This window comes from Manis javanica, chromosome 8 (genome assembly GCF_040802235.1).
Source record: "Manis javanica isolate MJ-LG chromosome 8, MJ_LKY, whole genome shotgun sequence".
In the NCBI taxonomy this organism is placed as follows: Eukaryota; Metazoa; Chordata; class Mammalia; order Pholidota; family Manidae; genus Manis; species Manis javanica.
In genome coordinates this window covers 46,314,611-46,335,806 of record NC_133163.1, presented here as the reverse complement: position 1 = coordinate 46,335,806, position 21,196 = coordinate 46,314,611, and the positions used below count along the sequence as shown (strand labels likewise).

General features: G+C 39.4%; 1 protein-coding gene and 1 long non-coding RNA gene across 8 annotated transcripts in view; one reads left to right on the top strand and one right to left on the bottom strand.

The window, feature by feature from the left end:
* DDHD1 (DDHD domain containing 1) overlaps positions 1 to 10,270 on the bottom strand; it is an 88,584-nt gene extending 78,314 nt beyond the window's left edge. For all 7 annotated transcript variants that reach the window (XM_037016165.2, XM_037016167.2, XM_017681212.3 and 4 more), the window contains exon 1: positions 9,335 to 10,270. In XM_037016165.2, coding sequence (XP_036872060.1) covers positions 9,335 to 10,130 — 796 coding nt within the window. In that variant the 5' untranslated portion in view covers positions 10,131 to 10,270. The remainder of the gene's footprint in view (positions 1 to 9,334) is intronic.
* A 90-nt stretch (positions 10,271 to 10,360) lies between these two features.
* Positions 10,361 to 21,196, top strand: part of LOC140843081 (uncharacterized) — a 370,834-nt gene continuing 359,998 nt past the window's right edge. Inside the window, exon 1 of the long non-coding RNA XR_012120512.1 lies at positions 10,361 to 11,122. This is a non-coding gene — a long non-coding RNA (uncharacterized lncRNA). The remainder of the gene's footprint in view (positions 11,123 to 21,196) is intronic.

The following is a 21,196-nucleotide window of genomic DNA, read 5'->3' as shown; positions in this document are numbered from 1 at the left end:
GAGAACCTTGTTTAAAACTTAAATCAACTGTAAAACATAAATGAGATAATTGGGAGAATGTAATCAATTACTCGAATCAAGGATTTATTAATTTTTTTAAGCACCATATCTTTGAGAGTTATATTAAAGTATTTATGGATGAAGTGATATGTCTCAGATTTGCTTCAGAGTAATCCAGCTAGGGGATCTCAGCAGCGTCCTGGATGGGGAAAAGACATTACACCTGACTTGTGGCTAAGAGTTTCTGAACATAATGGCCATTAGGGCTGTAGCACCTGCCCTGAGGAATGGCTGTAATATGCTGTTTCTTTACATACAAATAATTAAAAATTCCTGGTATTATCTATCTTGTAGCAATGCTGAAGGTGTGAGTCATGTATGGGTTGTGTGCATGTGTGTGTGATGTTTTTGATCTTAATGGCTTTTTGGTAGGATATGCGGAAAGATTAAGATCTGGACAGTTGCCATTATTCTCCAGGTCAAAAAGCTCTTTTCATTTAATCTTGAAAAACAGTTACAAGTGTCCCAGTTTTACAAGTAAACTGAATCTTAGTAAAACTCAATAACTTGCCTAAAAGCACATAGTTATGACAAACAAGATTCCAACTAAAGTTGACTCTAAAGTTCATTTAATGAGCTCTTTCTACTACACAATGCAACCTATATTCTCAAATAAGAAAAGCCCCTTTTTAGCCCTCTCAGGAGACAAAGATTATTTAGTTGTGTTGCTAACTTTAAAATAATTTGGGAAATTTTACATTGCTAGTCTATGAGACTTACAAACCAGAGCCAATCATGCCTCCTCATAAAAATCACTGGAGGTAAAAAGCAGAGTTAAAAACAGTAAAGCAAGTTTATAGCACACATCTGCACTCTTCTTTTTCTCTCGTGAGCCTAATAAATCTACACATGTATGCTTTTGATACATGTTTTGGGAGCTTTACCTAAACTTTAAATTCCACCACTATGCTGTCAAATACTGTATCTTTCTGGTTCAGGACTCTGTCTTTAACTCTAAACCCAAATTTCAACTGCTAATTAAACATCTCCTAGAAGACAGACCAATGGTTACCAGAACCACAATTAGCTATGGAACATACTAGGTTCCTGGAAAAAAAGCAAAACAACTCAAACCTCTTATTCTACCTATTCCCTATCATAGAAAAATGGTGTGCTGATAGTATTCAGCTGGTCTGGGAGTCATTCATGATGCCTCCTTCTCACATATTTCTTACAACTATAACTGAACACTAACTACTGCTTACTGTATCTTCTAAATCACCCTCAAATTTATCTCAGTCCTACCGTCAATGACAAAATTCACACTTATCATTTCTACCTGTTTTATTTCAGTAACTTCCTATCTAAACTTAATATCCCTACCTTCAACTATGCAACACTACTAAATGACTACTCACAAGCCTGTGTATGTGTAAGGACATGCACACACACACACACACACACACACACACACACACACACACACACACACACAGATTCCCTTTACTCTCACCTCTTTAGAAACTCAATAGAGTTGTCAGAGAACCTTTCTAGAATACCACAAATCTGTTATTTGAATACTTAAATTCCTTTATGGTTCTTCTCTGCCTTCCAGGTGATCTTTGAGCTACTTATATAAGCTCATTATTGTTGTTTCTTGGACAACCTCTTCACATACCTGATGCTACTTCACATATTTATTCTTCCAGATATCTGAATGTCTACCATCCATCAGGCACTAGGGCAAGCTCTAGGGATACATAAGATAATGCTAACAGTCCCTGTGCTTTCCATGTCAACAAGGACAGTTCCCTGAATGTGTTATGATGAGCTGTACTTCTGTATCCTGCATGTGCTGTTCCTTCTTTTAAGGATGCTCTTCTCTGTTTTCCTCACATAGTGGACTTTCATACTTTTCTTCAGGAAGTCTTTTTTCACCTTTCCTTCTCTGTGATTCCACTGAGTTAATTCTGTGTACATTCATCAATGTTTATCCTGCTGTATTATATTTAGTCTTCCTCACTTCTTTGGGGTCTTTGAATAGAGGCACTATATTCATGTGTATCTAGAACCTAAAAGATAAGAATACCTATTATAAAGTATGGTTTTGATGAAGGTATGCTGAATGTTGCTGCTCAAGGCATATATTTCATTCAGCATTACTCCACAGGGTTGCCAAGTTTGGTAGAATGAGCACCTTCAGTATTGCTCCAAACTGGGCCTTCCTTAGTATTAGGTGGCACTTGCCAATCTGTTTAGTAGGTCTACTTGCTGCAGTGATCTGTCAGACATTAGCATTCTGTTTTCTGATAATTATCTGGCTCAGAGCAAAGAGCTTGACATTTTCCAAGAAGCAAGACCAAGGAATTTCTTGGGGGTGAACGTTTTGTTATATGGCCCACATAAAGACAGGTGCACAAGTCATTAGCACAGAGCTCAATGGCCTTCTACAGCTACACACAGATCTCAAAGAACAGTATTAGCATTTCAGAAACCTTCTTCTTGCATCTCCCTTCCAGGTGCTACCCTCTTACCCCTCACAAGGGAAAACATAGTCCTGACCTCTAGCACCACAAGTTACTTTTGCTTTTTGGTAATTTATATAATGGAATCATGTAGAATGTACTCTTTTTTTGGCTTCTTTGAGGTGGTGTTATGTTTGTAAATGTCAGCCACAAAGAAGGGGTGGATTATTTTGATGGTTACAGTACTTGCCAGAAGTTAGTTAGCATGTGAGCATTAGATAGCTATGAGCTAAATTCTTGGCCTAGCTAATCCTACCATTAAAACAATTCTCAGCAACATGGAGACATCAGCCAACAGATCCCTAATTATAGCTGTAATAGATATTAAATCATCAAGTCAGTAATGAATCTCCATAGGGAAGAAGCTCTAATGCTGGGAAACCACCCTAAATCGGATTTTTAGACATGTACATGAAGAATTTTCTTTTTTTGGGTTTGAGAGAATTATCCCTGCCTTTCCAGTATGGGCATCTTTTATACCCTGGTTCATGCTTAGAATACCCTATGCCAGCTGCCCTCATGTCTGGCTACCCTCCTAACTTCCATTTGAGCTCTGGCATCACACAATAAGCAAGTTACAAGCTATTATTAAAAAATACCTCTGGGGACAAAGAAGGACATTACATAATGATAAAGGGGTCAGTCCAACAAGAGGATATAACCATTATAAATATCTATGCACCCAACACAGGAGCACCTACATATGTGCAACAAATACTAACAGAATTAAAGGAGGAAACAGAATGCAATGCACTCATTTTTGGAGACTTCAACACACCACTCACTCCAAAGGACAGATCCAACAGAAAATAAGTAAGGACACAGAGGCACTGAAGAACACATTACAACAGATGGACCTAACAGACATCTACAGAACATTCCACCCAAAAGCAGCAGGATACACAATCTTCTCAAGTGCACATGGAACATTCTCCAGAATAGACCACATACTAGGCCACAAAAAGAGCCTTAGTAAATTCAAAAAGATTGAAATTCTACCAGCCAACTTCTCAGATCATAAAAGTATAAAACTAGAAATAAATTATACAAAGAAAATAAAATGGCTCACAAACACATGGAGGCTTAACAACATGCTCCTAAATTATCAATGGATCAATGACCAAATTAAAACAGAGATGAAGCAATATATGGGGACAAATGAAAACAAAAGCACAATGCCCCAACTTCTGTGGGACTCAGTGAAGGCAGTTCTAAGAGGAAAGTATACAGCAATCCAGGCCTATTTAAAGAAGGAAGAACAATCCCAAATGAATAGTCTAAATCCACAATAATTGAAACTGGAAAAATAAGAACAAATTCACATAATAATGCACTTGTACAACATACCAATTTGAGCCACACACAAACAAGGTGGGGTTTATGTGAACATACAAATACAAAGATTATAAAGATAATGTAATAAGACATTAGAACAAATATTAATGAGTGTATAATTTATTCTTAAATGGCTATCTGGAAAATTAGAAAGCAGTACATAAAACAATTATTTTTATATGATCATATCAGTATTTTTAGCTTTTTTTAGTTCTCTGGCACAGACAATTCTTATTTTTCACCACCTTGAATTTCATTTGTCCCCTAAACCAGGAATATCAAAAAGCATCTGTATTATGCTCTTCATTCTATTAATCCACTCACTTGTCAATGATACACATCTTTTGTGGGCATAATTTCTCTTTACCAAGTCAGATTCAAAAGAGTAGAGTTACAGGTTATAGATAATGACTATAAAAAGTGATGTTTTTCCTTGCTCTACTTTTTAACTGAGCTTTTAGGAATGCACTGTGGCAAAAAAGAAGAGACCGTACCTATATCCTTTATCAGTGTTGAAGGTTTCCTTGATAATATTCCATCACACTCATGTAAACATCACACTCATTTAAAACAGTTTAAATTCCATCACACTCATGTAAAAATAAAGATAAAGGTCTTAGACCAGATTTCCCAACACTCAGGGATTCTACACCTGCTTACCTCCCCATCTGCCAATAATCAACGTAGCCTCCTGTGAATACATTCCTCATTTTACTCTCTCCTTTCTATTCCCTTACTCTCCTCACCTAGTGTCCATAATTCTCAGGGGATTCCACAACTAGAACATCCAGCTTTTTCTTGCTCTCTACAGAAAAGGTTCCACCCCAAGATTCCAGACATCAAAGGTCTTAGCAAAGCAGAAACTATAAGACCTGATATGGAGATAAAAGACCCAGGAAATAAATCCGGAAGAGGGAAGAGTACAAGAGGTCTTTTTCATGACAAAACAGTAAAGGAGGAAAGACAGGGAGAGGAGGTGACGGAGTAAACAAAACATACTAATTAGCACTGTACAACATGCTTTATTACATTTGAGCCAAGCAAGGTGGATCAGCAACTGGCATTACATCAGTTTTTAAACTAATGTATAATGCAAATGGAAAGAAAAGTCCTGACACCTTGTCAGGTTGTGCCAAGCCCTGCCCTCCATACATGGACATTCATATTTTTGTGCTATTTCTGAAGGTCAGTGAAAAATGCAGTTTAAAACAGGCTTGATATGGAATAGGGTTCTCTTAATATGGAAGAGGGTTCTGCTGGGGTTCTGCAAACCTAAGCAGCCAGGGTTCCAAAGCCCCTGAGGCTGCTTTCTAGTCTGTGCCAATGGGAAATAACATGGTTAAAAAGAGTAAGACAGAAAAGACTATCAAAACTTTTTCAGAATTAGGTAAATCAATCCCTGGTCTCTAATCTCTATAGTTCTGCTTTATGGAAAGCAGAAACTGATGAAGAAATTTGAGTGCCTCCTACCAGCTTGGACTCCATTTCTTCCCCATGATATGCTGTACCTCATAAAGTATTATTAACCCTTAAATGAAATAGACCTAAGAGATGGTTACTGGTATGCCAAGTTAATAAACATACATAATTTGGGTAATCGCAGAAAAAGCCTGAATTTTTCTACCTAATTTTGTTAGAAATATTATTTTCTCCTCAATACATCATGAAGACTGGTTAAATTATATGTCTTTGAAGCTGAAAATGGTTTAGAATTATAGTTCAAATAGGCCTCAGGCACACCAGAAAGGTAGGGAAGAACTATACATTCATATAAATATTTTATCAATTAAATAACAGTAGGAATTCAGTTAATGAATGGAAATTACATACTCCTTAGTATACCCTGCATCAGAATTGCTATGAGACTATTCTAAACTCATCAAATATTTCCACAATGTTCCATATGCCTTCCCATTGCCATTACTAAACGCTCTGGCCACTTTCATGCTAATACTGTATATATTCTTTCACTTGTAATGAGGTACAGGCCAATAAAAACAAACCGTGGGTACTTGACAATTTTGTACTGGTCAGCCTTAATAATCTTCATATTAGTTTCCACAAGCAAGATATATTGTTTTTTAGATCCACATATAATTAACACCTAATGCTTTGTACCATTGTTCTAGGCATGTTGTATATAATAATTCTCAAAACAAGCTTATGAGGTAATTACAAGATGCTTAGGAAGAAATGGGGAGCAAGAGAGTTCACTTAACCATTACTCAGCACTAATCAATTTTTACCTATAATGTCCACATACAGCCAGAAAAATATCTAGACAGACAAAAAAGGCAAAAATAAACTTGCTATAATTAAACTTTTTTCATATGTAATAATATTGGTTTCCTATCTATAGAAGACACATTCTGTTCTTCTAATTCATGTACCCTAAATTTGTTCAAATTTTATCTGCTAATAAGAGTTCAAAAGGCAAAGTAAAAATAGTATAAATTAACACCTTTTTTTAGATTGGACACAGATAACTGTTGGTCTTGACACCCAGATGCAGTGGGCTCAATTATGTCACAAAAGTCTATTAAATGGCTACTGGAATCCTACCACCATTCTATATAGGAACTTACTGGATTTTTTTTTTTTTAACTTTTCATTACCACTATTCAGAAAGTTTCCAAAAAGGTTAAAAAAGAAAAGCAAAATGGGAGGATGGTCAAAAGCTGAAAATATCATTTGTCTTTCAACTTGAAGAAAGGCTGAAGAGACCATGCTTGTACTGTAATACAAAGGCCTGAAGAAACAATTAGAGCAAAGTTCCATGGGATTCTGTAACAAGTGGTAAATTATGGAGAAAAAGCACTATTGTGTTTTCATTGCAGCTAATATGAAGGCTTGAGTGACTCACAGAATTGTGTATTACAGAAAACTGTTTAGAAAATGCTAAAACGGAGTTGAAGTAAGTATTGCTTATAATAATGCTAGTTAACAAAAGCATAGTTATAAGCTACAACGAGCTATTGCTTATCTGCTCCAAGGAAAGATTTGAGAAGACTTAAGTCCATGTTTCCTTTCAGGTTAAATTTTATAGGCCCTTATTGTTTCACATTTGATTTATGATACTGGTATTCTAATGATACTCTCTAACTCTCCAATTCAACCTTTGTGTTGTCACTCATCACCTAAGTAACAGAGATCCTTTAAATGTTTGGTTCCCTCATAATCACAGCACAAAGTCCAAACTTCTTAGCACTGCATAACCATCCTTCTTCCTTTTCTAGCTACTTTCTCAACTGCGCCATTTGCAGGCAGGTGCGCCCTTCACAATCTCCTCCTGTTCCTAACCAGACACGTTCGTCTCTGGTCATCAAATCCCAGACCTACCCTCTGTGTCTTGGCTTCTGCAAGTACAGCCCTAATTTCCTCAAAATGACATGCAGGTTCATGCTTCTGTATCCTTGCATATGTTATTCCACTGCCTGGACTGTCTTTTCCCCTATCTCCCTGTGCCTTCTGCTTAACTAAATTCATCCTTTAGGACTCAGTGTTACATTATCTGGGAAGCTTTCCTGACACCCTCACCACTGGGTGGGTGAAATGCTCTTTGGACACTGCACTGTAACTTCACTAGACCATGAACTGCTTTACCACTCTCTGAGTGACCTTGAACAAGTTCATTAATTTCTCTGAACCCATTTTTCATATCCATAATGCCAGCATTAATTTGATGTCAGTAGGAAATAACGTGAAAAATCATTTTGTAAACAGTAAAGTACTATGCAAGCATTAACAGTTTTATCATAAACCAAAAGAGCACAAGTATTCTAAGTGAATAAACTTTAGTTGCTTTAACAGAAAGATTCATCCCTTGGCTCCCAGTTCCCCCACTGAGGATGTCCTGCATTTTATCCAATTTTATGGCTCCACTAACTCTTTGGTCTTCTACCTTCAAAGGAAAAATAATCTACAGTCTATGTGATGTCTAGGTCACTTGAAGAAAAAACTATGTGGGAAGCTCCTGAAGGGTAAGGACTGTCCTTTTTTCCAGCTTTCAAAAGAGTACTGTGTTATGCAAATACTTGGTAAAACTGAAAGAGCTGGCTGAATGATCGAGTGAGTAGAAGTTTACCATGTCCTTAGTGAGCTTATATCAAAAGGAGTGATATATGAGAATCTGGCCTTGTGAAAATGGTACCAAATACCTTCAATGCCATCTTAAAGTATAGTAAAAAATCAAGTTTCCTGCTACGATTATTTTATTGGGAATTTGATAGATGTTTTAATGCTATTTTAGTGACTCATGCTTAACCTATGAATGTTCAACATTATCAGAATCACTTATGCAATTCAATTCCTATTTGTTGAATATCTGTTACACTAGGTCCTACGAGAGTACTAAGAAAAGGTGATGTACTCTGCCTATAAAATGCTAAACACACAGAAATCAATCTAAGTCATCAATGCCTGTAATTAATACAAGGCAAAATGTTGTAAGGTGTAGGGAAGACCTTAGGCTAGTGCATCAATGAAGACATTGAATAGGGGACTGGGCCCCTAAAAATTAAAACTGTATGTTATAAATTATTGGTGGCCAATAGCTTGTTACTATAGAGTATCTGTTATATATTAGACATTTAACATTTGCTACATGCAATGAACAGATATTTCTAATCGCCTTCTTCCTTAATCTAATTACAAACATACGTGTGTGGCTGTTTAATGAAAAAGGACCCATTGTTTACACTTATATCACCCATGTGTGCCACGTACAGTTCCCAGACCTTAGGTATATTAGCTCATCTAATCTCCATGGCAACCCTACAAGGCAGTTTTAAATTATCCCTATTTTACAGACGAGGAAACCAAGTCATAGGGCTTGTAATATTTCAAGGGTGAGGGGCAAAAATGGAAATACGTAAACAAGTATCTAAGAGACAAAAACGAGTGTTCCATATAGAGTGCGCGGAACCACTTGCTAGAACTGCTTCAGGCAGTGCTTTCTCTCTCCCCCAACACACCTGGTAGGAACCGCCTATCTCCTTTCCCTTCCCGCCAGGGATTAATTTCCTTTTCCTGAGTTCATAACGGAACTGTTGATTCTCGTGCAAATCCTCTCAAACATTTCCACTCCAGGGATCGGTTGCTATTTAAATTATAGCAGTTCAGGGTAAATGAGGCCGTATCAGATCCCCGGGTGGACAAAGCTCGGGTAGGATCACGAAATTAAACCTTTCGATCTGGGCATCCGTTCCTGGATTACTCCATCTGGCAGCAGCGGCCGGCTCATCCAGGAGGCGCTACCCCGGCAGGATCCTCTCCTGACCCAAGGCAGCTGGGATTTAGCCGCCTGCTCGTTTACCATTCACCTGCCGGTTCTGCCTGCACAATCTCCATCTCGCTCCGACCAAAAGCCAGGCCTCACGCGCTTCTCTGCCCACTGCGGTCAGGTCACAAAACCCGCAGGGGTGCTTGTGGGCAAAGGCAGCCCGTCCCGCTCCCTTCCCCGGCCGGCTACTCACGGTTCCAGTACACCGGGTAGCACTCTCCTTGGGTCACATCCACCTCGTAGAGGCCGCCCCGCACACACACCCGCTCGATGTTCACCAGCTCCTCCATCTCGGGCTCGTGCCCGGCCGTGCGCGGGCAGAAGCCGCAGATGCGATCCTCATCGTCGTCCTCCCCGGAGCTGGAGGCCAGGCCGCACACACGGTCGCCGTCCGCGTCCTCGGCCTGAGGCCGGCCACTCGTAGCCTCAAGTAGGGTTCGGAAAGCGAGCTCGATGCGAAATGAGTCATAGCCAATGAAAGGCTTCCAGGTCTTCTTGTCCTCCTTGTAGAACCAGCGCACCTCCTCCGGGCCCAGCTCTGTCACCACCTCGTAGCGGTGTCGGGCGGCCGCGCCACTGGGCCGGGCGCGCTTCCTTTCGCCGAGCCCCACTCCCGCCGCCCCGCCGCTCTCCGAGTTCGACGGGACCAGCGGCGGCGGCGGGTGCAGAGACGAGCAGCTGCCGCCCCCGCCGCTCTCACCCGCGCTGTAGTAGCGCAGCGAGGAGCCCGACTCGGCCGAGCTGAAGTCATAGGTCTCGTCACTGAGACAGGGGTCCAGGGCCAGGTGGTGATTGTGGTCTTCCGCGGTCGGCGCCAAATGCAGCCCGGTCTCCCCGCGCAGCAGGGCCGGGGGCACCTCGCCGTCGCCCGGGTCCCTGCCCGGCAGGTGGTCGAAGAGGCAGACGGGGCCGCCGAACGCCGGCTCCGCATCCAAGCCCAAGCCGTTAGGCTCGGGGTTCCGAAGGAACCCGTGGCCCGGGTAATTCATGGTGTGGAGACGCTGTCGTCTGCCCGGCCCCCCGCCGAGCCGTGGCCCCCAGCGTTTCCGCCACACATTCAACGCAGTCGCCCTCTCCACCGGTAGTTTTTAATCTTTCAAATCCCGACTGGGGATGCGGCGGCAGCGGCGGTAGCTCCGCCTCCCCCGAGGCCCGCCGCAGCCGCAGCTGCGTTCCACCGCCCGCCCCATTGTTACGCAGCCCGACGTAGGCGGTGCTTGGCCCTAGGCCCCGCCTCGCCGGCCGCGCAGGCCGCCCCGGAAGTCCCGGGTCCACCCTCTCAGCGTCCAGTCGGCGCCTCCTGCCTGAAGGCCGCGCGTGCTGGGTCACCTCAGGGCACCCGGCCATCTTCTGGGCTCCTCAGTTCTCCTTTCCCTCCTCTCCCTGCATAGTTGCCCTGTCCCCCGCCCTTCTCGAGGTCAGAGCACAGATGTGGACAGTCTTTACCCCACTCATCCTTGTAGTCTGGGTCGTGTGCCCAGAGGCTTAAGCTACGTGGCCCGGGCCCCCGAAAGCAGGAGTCTACTGATACTGCTTTTGTGACCTTAGGTTCCTCAGTTGGACCTTCGTAGTCACTTAGTTCTGGTCCCTTCTGAATTGCTGGCCCACATGAGGCCACTCCATCCCAATAGTGGAAACTTCCCTTTATTCGCCACCTCATATTAACGTTAATCTTTTGCAACTCCGCGGGGGCGGGGGGTGGGGTGGGGTTCGATAAGTTCCCAAACCGGGGCAAGTTACCTATGAAGCCGAAGTCAGTCAAAGGCAGAAATAAAGTGGGAGAAACCGTTTATTGCTTACAAGCAGTTGTTCACTTCTGCTTGCCCATGTCTCTTGTGACCCCGCTGCAAAAAGGGACCCCACCCAACATCTCTGGTCCAGATAGGCCCTCGCTCCCCCTCACAATCACCTATTGCTATGGAGATGGACTACACTCCACCCCTTGGAAACACCTATTGATTTGAAGATACACTAAAGCCAGGTAAGAGATTCTGGAAATACTGCAATTTTACCCACATCTTTAAATACTTATTTCATGTTTTCTCAACCTCCTTGTAAGGCTCTTGATGGATACTGAGTCTATGTCCCAACCTCTCCCACACGGTGGGTGCACAGTGTTGATATAATCATGGCCAGTCCAGCCAGTTGTGTAGGTTATTAGAAGAAAGCCACAAAACACCTAGATTCTACACTTAGTTTTGCTAACCACTGGCAAGTCATTTAATCTTTTTAATCTTTTTTGTTTCCTCGTCTGTGAAATGAAATGATTATTGGACCAGATGATCTCTAAAGCTTCTTTCAGCAATGGAATTCTATGACCTTCAAGGTTCTTCCTGTTCTTCGAACATCTCTGATTATAGCTCACTTTCTGCAATCAGGTTGAGCACTGAGGCTCCCTTTTGTGATTCTTGTATACTACTAACAAGTTTTATTTTATAAGCCCATCACCCTATGCTGAGAATCCAGAGAAAAACGTCTTCAACCTCAGGGTTCTCAATTCAAGATTACAAAATCTTCACTGTTTCTTTTACTCCCTTTACGGTGTAATCAGATTAGTACTATGGCTTTTTCTTGCTTCTAGGATTTAACTTGTCAAAGATTAAGTCACTATTTGAAGCAGGACTGTCTCTAGCTTGTACAATGCCTTTATGTATGAATTTGAAAGAGATGACAAATAATGTGTTGGTGAAGATGTGGAGAAAAAGAGAACCCTTGTGTACTGTTGGTGGGAATTCAAATTGGTGCAGCCACTGTAAAAAACATATGGAGGTTTCTCAAAAAAATTAAAAATAGAAATACCATATGACCCAGTGATCCCACCTCTGGGTGTTTCCCCAAAGAAAACAAAATCATTAATTTGAAAAGATACATTCACCCCTATGTTTATTACAGCATTATTTTCAATAGTCAAGATATGGAAGCAACCTAAGTGTCCATCAACTGATGAATAGATAAAGGAGATGTATTATATGTACACAATGGCATGTTACTCAGTCATAAAAAAGAATGAAATCTTGCCATTTGTGACAAAATGGATGGACCTAGAGGGTATTATGCTAAGTGAAATAAGTCATAGAGAAAGACAAATATCATAACTTTACTTACATGTGGAATCTAAAAACCAAAATGAATGAACAAACAACCAAAAACAACCAAAAATCCCAGAAATAGACTCATAAATATAGAGAACAAACTGGTGTTTGCCAGAAGGAAGTGGGTGAGAGGATGAGTAAAAGAGGAGAAGGGGATCAAGAGGTATAAACTTTAGTTATAAAATAAATAAATAAGTCACAGGGATGAAAAGTTTAGCATAGCAAATATATGGAATATAGTTAATAATATATAATGATTTTGTATGGTGATAGATGGTAACTATACTTATGGTGAGCATTTCACAACATATATTAATGTCAAACCACTAAGTTACCTGAAACTAGTACAATATTATGTCAACTGTACTTCAAAAAAATTGTGTTAAAAGATGACATTTCTTGTGGGCAAATACAGAGCAGTGTGGGAGGTGTTTGGCTTGGTAAGCAGATCATGGGCTGGATTTTTGCACCAATTTGTGCCATTGCCAGATGATAATCTTATGTAATGAGTAATGTGTCCAACTGGACATTGCAGCCCTGACTCAAAACATCTAACGTCAGAGCCCTCATTTCCATTTATACAGCTTTCTATGTACCTGCTTTTCAGTTTCTTCTCCAGTCTTGCTCTATGCAATGTGCAGAATATGAAATTGTGTGTAAACTTTGATCTATTTACTACCCATGAAAAGATTCATTCTAAGAGTGCTTTTCTGGCCACCTATGTACCAGGCACCTCTGTGCTCGGTTCAGATACAAAAGAGAAAGGCGAGACACTCAGTTCCTTCAAGGACCTTACAGCCTAGTGGGGGATACAGACAAATAGACACACTATAGAACAGTATGAAAAGTACTATGTAGGGGATTTTAAATAAGGGATATCATGACATTTAAACTATCCCTATTCCTTTAGGTTTCCTGATGGAATATAGCCTACTTGTATAGCTATCTAGTCAGATTATTTTAGCCAAATGTCAAGTCAAGGAAGTATAATTCCTGTTAATGAATTTTATCCCCTGTATAAAAAGATTACTCCCTACTCTATTGAATGAATGTTTCTGTTGTTTAGATATGGTACTCATTAGGTTATACTGAGAAGATGATTCTCTTGTGGTCCATTGTGTAAGGCTACACTCTTTTAGATAACATGATCTTTCTTGAAAAAGATGTTGATCCTGAAAGATGATGAAAAAAACCACAGTCCAGTTGGCACGGAAAGGGAAGCCCAGATTCTTTCCTGACCTTGCTATCTTGGTTTAGACCTTGGTGAGTGGAGGTGTCACTCAGTATTTGTGGGAGTTGAGATCGTTTTTGCCTCTTGAAACTGAACTGGAACTAGGACAGACTCATGTCACCATTCCCAGGCCGACAGTGAATAAAATATGCTAGAAAGTATAGTATCTAATTTCACGTTACTATGTGTTTATTTCCTTGTTATTCCTTAGCCATATCAAGGCAAAGGCCATGAAGCTTCTCTCCTCAACTTTCTTTTCTGCTTTAAAAAGCCATCCTTTATCTGATTTGTCCTGGTACTACTCTCCTACTCTCCTACTTTTGCCTTCTAGAGCATCTTATCATGTTATAATATCTTGACTAGAGAGGGAAGGGCTCCTCTATTCCAGTCCCTACCTGTTGGAACTGGTGTCAGGTGGCTCCTCACCACTCTACTTCACTACTGTATGCAATTGACATGGCAGTATCTGAACTTCCTTGGTTGTATGTAAAGCATTCTATTGTATTTTAGTAATGTCCCAAGAAGCCAAATAAGTCTGATGATTCAGACTTCTAGCACGTGTGTGGATCCAGGACTGTTGCAATAACCAGGCAGATGTGGAATGAAGCCTGAGGGAGTTCTCCTTGGTGCAGGAGAGAAAAAGAGGCAAAGCCAGCTGCTTTGTAGAATAAAAGACTGATGTCACTCATCTGCACATCCTACCATGCTCCTTTCCCCATCAGGCATAGGGTAGGGCCCATCAACCATGGCTGTCTTTCCCTTCCTCATCTTTTAGAAGTTATGTAGTGAATTTTATGCCACCTTTCTTTTTTCTTCTCTCTCAAAGGTTGTCACTGTTGTTCATTTTTACCTATTTTATCTGTGTAAAAGTATTAGGGTAGTCTTATTCCATATAATTTATTCTGAGCCAGTGACCCAGACATGCACTTGAAATGGCTTTGTCCAAAGTATATGACAGAATATTTAGAATGAAGAAAGACAGTGGTCATATAACCATACCGCAATCTGCTGTATCTCGTCTTTAATAAACCATCTACTGCATTTGGAATTTTATTTTACTTTTATTTTTAGGATTACTGTTTGTCCAGTTTATTAAAATCAGAGTGTCTTAGTCTGTTTGGGACTATAACAAAATACATAAACTGGATGGCTTGTAAGCCCAATGCATTTTTCACAGTTCTGGAGGCTGGGAAATTCAAGCTCATGGTGCTGCCAGATTTGGTGTTTGGTGAGGTCTTCCTGGTTCATCTTTTTACTGGGTCTTCACATGTCAGAAGGGGCTTGGGAACTCTGTAAGGCTTCTTTTATAGGGGCCTCATGACCTAATCACCCTCCAAAGGTCCTACCTTCCAAACCCATCACCTTGGGGATTAGGACTTCAATATACAAATTTTGGGGGAGACACAGACATTCAGCCTGGAGGAGAGAGTCTCTAAAGGGAATGATAACCTAGGCTGAAGAAGGAAACATTCATTGAACATCTATTAGATGTCTGCTGAGTTTCAGTCACTATGCTAGGCCCTTTGGGGAAGCATTCACAGTTTAGCCATATCTTTAAATAAACCCAGAATGCCAACTTTTTAGTTCCTGGGAAGAATATAATTGTACTTCCAGAATGACCACAGGAGCCATTCTTTCCCTCAAGACAGATCAATACAGGAGGCCAAATTACAATCAAAAGCTAGCTAGATGAGCAGAAATACCAGGAATACAAATGAATAAAGTTATTCATCCCTCTATTTATTCATTCAACAAATATTTATTGTGTAGTGCTATTTTGCTGATGGTTTGTTTTTGTTTTTATGTTTAAATGAAGTCACACTTGAATTGTACAATTATCAAATATGTTTACTTAAAGATTGTAAGAGGGTCTGCCCACAAACCTGTTTTTACCAAAACGCCATAAATTTTTAAAAAATATTCTTTCTTGAAATAAAGGTCAATTGTATTGAAGGTATATATTCAAATGACAGAAAATGTAAATCAATACAATATTGACATACTTTATAAAGGCAGCCACAAAATCCTCATCAGCTTGTTTATAACAGAGAAAGAAGATTCGCTTGCCCTTTCATTATGGAAAAGTCAATTAGACTTTAAACAGAGGCTGCAGTGAGGCCCACATTATGCATCCATTGTAGATACATTTGATGACTTTGTGCTGCAGGAATTTTTCCAAAATTATCCAAGGGGTAAAGTGAAAGTACATATGTATTTATTCACAAAGTATATAGTATGTAACTCATATGAGACCTTCAACAAAAAGTAAAAGGTGATCATAATATTGTGCTAAGATTTGGAAATAGCCTCTTGTATATGGGTAGATTTTCCTGATTTTCATACAGGAAAGAAAGAATAGCTATATTTCAATACAGATTTCCAGTAGTGCAACTCTGGGTAATTTGTTGAGTTTTTAAAGGACTGAATGACAGAATCAATTCACTGTTGTTGTAACTGCTTCCTAAGAAAATGTGTTTGTCCTTACATCATAAGTCAGCATTTTCAAATATTAGGTTTCAGTTTGAGCAATATATGATTCTAGACTCACAAGCTCACAAACCCCTTCTACAGCTCTCCCACTGGCTCTTTGAAGCATGCTGGATAGCCATTAGGGTGACATTACTAATACATTTAAATGGGAAGGTAGGAAAGCAAAGGTTCTTCAGAAATTTCATTTTCTTTAAGATTAAACAACCTGTATTTTAAATTTAAGAAATGAATAATAATGGCTTTGCAATTACAACTCATTCTTTCTTCACGCCTTAAGTTTATAACTTTGGATTCAAACTAATTCTTAATCAACAATGACATCTCACAAGCAGTCCTTCAACTGATTATTTATATTATTATACTTAAGTTAGAAATTATAAACCTTGATCACTCGTAATACTGTACTTTCAGGTTAGAAACTATATCTCAGGTGCTCTTAAGATAATTTTAAGGAGGATACAGAGGGACAGTGCATTAGTTTCTAGGGTTGCCATAACAGATTTCCACAAACAGAATGGCTTAAAACAATAGCAATTTACTCTCACAGTTTTGAATGCTAGAAGTCCAAAATCAAGGTATCATCAAGGTTGGTTCCTCTGGAGGCTCTGAAGGAGGAACAGTTCCATGCTTCTCTCCCAGTTTCTGATGGTAATCCTTGGTGTTCTTTGGTTTGTAGCTGCGTCACTGCTGACTCCGCCTCCTCATCGCATGGCTTCCTTCCTGTGTGTCTGTATGTCTGTGTATCCTCTCTTCCTCTTATAAGTACACCAGTCATTGGATTTACAGCCCACTATAATTTAATATGACTTCATCTTAACGAGTTACATCTGCAGACTTTATTTCCAAAAAAGGTTAAGTTTAAGGTTCTAGGTGGACAAGAATTTTGGGGAGGACACTGTTTAACCCACCATATGTAAACACAAGTGTTTAAACAACTTTGTTGAATATATAAACAAGGACTAGATTAATCTTTACTTGAGAACTTATGTATATTTAAATGAAAATGGTAAATGTAAAAATCGTAAATACAGATACAAGAATTCAACATTCCAAATACAGAAAAGGTTTTGGTGCAAAGGAGATTTTGTGATACATTTACTACAGGAAAGGCAGTGATTCATTACCAAACAAAAATAATATTTGACAGAGGTATCTCAGGAAAAGGTGCCTTGTGACCCATTCAACAATTTCCATTCATCCACCCATCTAGTTATCCATTCATCCTCTCACCTGTTCAAAAAATTTTTGAGTAATTGCAGAAACGGGAAAAGGTGAGGTTAGAAAAATAAGAATTCAAGGAATTAAACATACTGGGTAAAGTCCCATATGTTTGTGAAATAGAGAGGGCCACAATTTGGCTCTTAGCTTTCCAGCAGATTAGTTATGTTACTCATAGTCCCAATAAGATGCAACATTTGTTACTGATATTTGTTCTTTATAGGTAAATAAAGAAAGCATTTTTCAGCAAAAGGAATTACTTATTTTCATCTTCAGAATTTTAGATGATAAATATATTTTCATCTAAAAATATTACAATATTTTTCCTTTCTGAAATTTCTCATATAAAGTCACAGATTTTCTACAAAACAGTTTTTGGCAGTCAAGAGTAGAGTAACTTTCCTAAACCCTTAGTGATAGAGACATATTACTAGAAAATAAAATTAAAGTATATTATCCATGTTTTGAAAGCAAAACAACAATAACAACAAAACAAAAACCAACCAAGATAGTAGGAAATATGTTGACACTGGAAAGAAAATTTCAGAATGGTTTAAGAACTTATTGTGCCTCTATGACTATGGAGCACTACACCAAGAGTAGTTATAAAGAATGTACTGGCACAGAAAGTTCTCCCAGTGATATTAAGTGAAAATAGCAAGGTACAGAAGAATCATCTGTGGTTTGATCTAATTTTTACATTAAGAGCACAACTAAGTCCACACCATACATGTGTACACACACATACACACACACACACACACGTATGTGTATATGACAGAGGTAGCTCAGGTAAAGGTGCTTTTTCTTGATAAACTTCAAATTACCCACATAATTACTTCCGGATTATAGTGAAGAAATGGAGTTGGACCGTAAGTTCTTTATTATTTTAACTTTATATGGTGAGTATATGTTTGTAGGTTACTAATATAATTAAAAATAACTTAAAACAAGTAAAATAAAATACAGAATAATATTTTTTAGTACAGACCACCCCCACCTGCATTAGAGGTTTCTCTTCTCCAAAGAGCTTCTCTTTGTATGACAACTCAATCTAATTGACTAGCACATTTAAATAAAATCACTGTCTACAAGTGTCCTAGAAATCACCCTTAGACTGCAGACAGATTGAGGTCCAGTTCTCAGTCTTGTCAAAGATGAGTGATGTGAGCTTTGAGCCTCAGGTTCATCATCAGTTACATGGGTAATAACAATACTTGCCACACTTTGATGTGGTGAGGATTATATAAGACAAAATGAGATGATGTATATGAAAGCACTTGTGGAACCTGCCACAGCTGGCAGCAAACACATGTAGCAGAAGACTGTCCTATATTTCCAAAGGTTTCCTTTTTTTTTTTTAACTCTCTCTCTTTTATCTATAAGTCTTACGAAGTAGAATCAGTGGCATTCACCTTCTAAAGTACCTTTTTTATTGACATTTCAACTAGCCCTGTGACTCCTCAGTTACTTAACCTTGTGCTGCTCAGAACTCTTGGCCAATCCACACAGGGGTTAACAACTAAAATTTAACACTCTTCATCTTCGAAATCTTCTTTTGAGGAATCCAGGGACCTATGAGATTCTTTGGTACCTACACATTCCTAATCTCCTTCAAAGGTATGAAAACTATGAGAACCAGATTAGAGCTAAGTGAACTTTAAGGTAAGTGAAACTTTCTTGGAGTTGTCTGATTTGGTGAGTTAGTAGTCTGAATTGGTGGTGAAAACATGGAATTCATTATTGTAATTCTTAGTGAGGAAAAAAATGCAAATAAAATTTTATCTTCAGTGGCATCTTTCAGCTCTTGTAAATAATGGTCAGGCAATATTTCCCTACTTGTGAAATAAAAGACAATTGCAATGACCATTCTTTCAAGGGGTATCATTTATTAGGAGAACTGACCAAAGATCAATTCTAATGAACAAATATTATCAAATGCATATTCAATATGAGGCATACACTGTATCAGGGACAGAACTTACAGTCAGTTAAATACGCAGTTAAATATGGGAAAGACAAACAGCTAAATATGCAGTCACAAAGTTGAAAGAACCCATGAGAAGGGTCTTGAAGGGTGCTGTTGCAGCATTTAGAGGGATGCCCTCCACCACCCAGGTACCCGAGCAGCTCCAGGCTGACTTGGAAGGAAGGGAGACCAGTTCTCTTTCCAGGTCTGAGTCACACCTTCTACCCAGAACCCTGAGCACCACTGCTGTGCCTAGTGTCATAAGGCTTCCCCTTCAAACTTTCCCTCCAATTTCCAGTGCCCAGGGGGCAACTCTCAGCTCCCCTTCTCTTCCTTTCCTCACCCCTCTCAAAATAAAACCATGAAAAGCCTCAAAGATAAAGCTTGCGGTCAATCAGACCATAATAGTATGTGATCAGATTGGAACATCTAGCATAAGTGGTCAAGTTAACACACCAACAAAGTCAAGCTCCTGGATAGTTTTCCCAATAACTATTACTAGTCTCCTGCAGAGGTGAAGAAAAGAGTCTGCACTTCTGGTACAAAAGAACCCGCAACTCTTAAATGGCAACTTTCTTACTTATACTCACCTAGGTTTCAAATATCTTTAAGCTCAGGCCCAGCTAGGGCACCCTGGGCATAAAGGATGACCTGATACCCAGAAGGAAAGGGAGCTCTTTTCTATTAATTCAATAAATTCCCAATAGTTTGGCAGATTGGTAAAGGCACAAAGGGTCAAAACTCTCAAGACCAGTGATGTCAATGTCTGAAATAGCTGTAGAAATATTCAAATAGAAAACTGGGTAGTTCCATATGAATCTGGCAGAAGGTGAGGGGGAAAGCTTCCAAAAAGAGATTCCAGACATGAATTGTGTGGAAGACAAACTTTGGCCCTATTAATTGAGCTGTAAATGTTTTGACCTTCTAAAGTCACTCAGAAGCTAATATCGTCAACAAATTCTGAAAAAGATGTCAAAAATATGACTAACATAAGACCACAAACCTTAGTAGGTAGAAAAGTCTCTAGTCATAGATTGAAAAACACCAATAAGGCCCCATCAGAAAACTGGGCAGAAGTTATGAACAGAAAATTAGTGAAAGAGGAAATGAAAACTTAAATGGTTAAAAGAATCAGATAAAAGGTTCATCTGGCACATTAAAAAACAAAAACAAAAACAAAATATATATATATATGTAAAGGAGAACAGTAGTTGCTACTTTGTGCCATATCCAGAAGACCCCAAATGCCATGTTCATGAGGCTGGAATTTATTCTGTACACAGCAGGAAAACACTGACAGATTTTTTAGCAGGAGTGTAACGTATTTTCATTTCCCTCTCTTTTTTAAAAAGGAAGGCTAATTAGTCCATTGAGCATAGGATGGATTAAAGAAAATGATATTGTCTACCATAATTGTAAAGATGAGGGAACAGTTCCAGAAATGCTCTGTGCAGGCATGTTGTTACAGATCTAGCTTTGGAAAAACCCATGAGAAAAGACTGAATTATGTACCAACTTCTTCCATCCATTATACTGTCTCTCAGTAGAACTGGCTGCCTCATAAGTGATGCTAATGTACCATGAGACTCTGTATAAATTGATATCACACAAGAACAGCCCAGAACTCATTTTTCAAAATGAACAGAAGTGTCCTTTTAAAGAGATTTTGCTTTTCTATAAAAATTAGGAGGCGTCAGCATCAAGAATTGGGGATTTCCACCTTTGGAAAATGCTGGGTTTTCCCCCCTCAATATCCATGACACATGAAGAACAATTTTCTCAGTTTTCTTAAAATGGCTATGCCATCTATTTTTAGTGGTCCACCTTAATTGCAAAGATAGCCTACCTTCCTAATAATGAGGCTTCCTTAAGTTTCCCTTCATTCCAAAGACAAAGAGTTTTCTGGTACTTATTTTTTAAAATATTGCAACCTTCCTAGAAGATGCCTTTCCCTAAATGAACATAAATACTGTTTCCTTCCTTTAGAGAAAGAACTGAACAACAGCTATGTTAAACTGGCAATAACATTGAGCAAACCCCTGTTTTCCCTGCCCA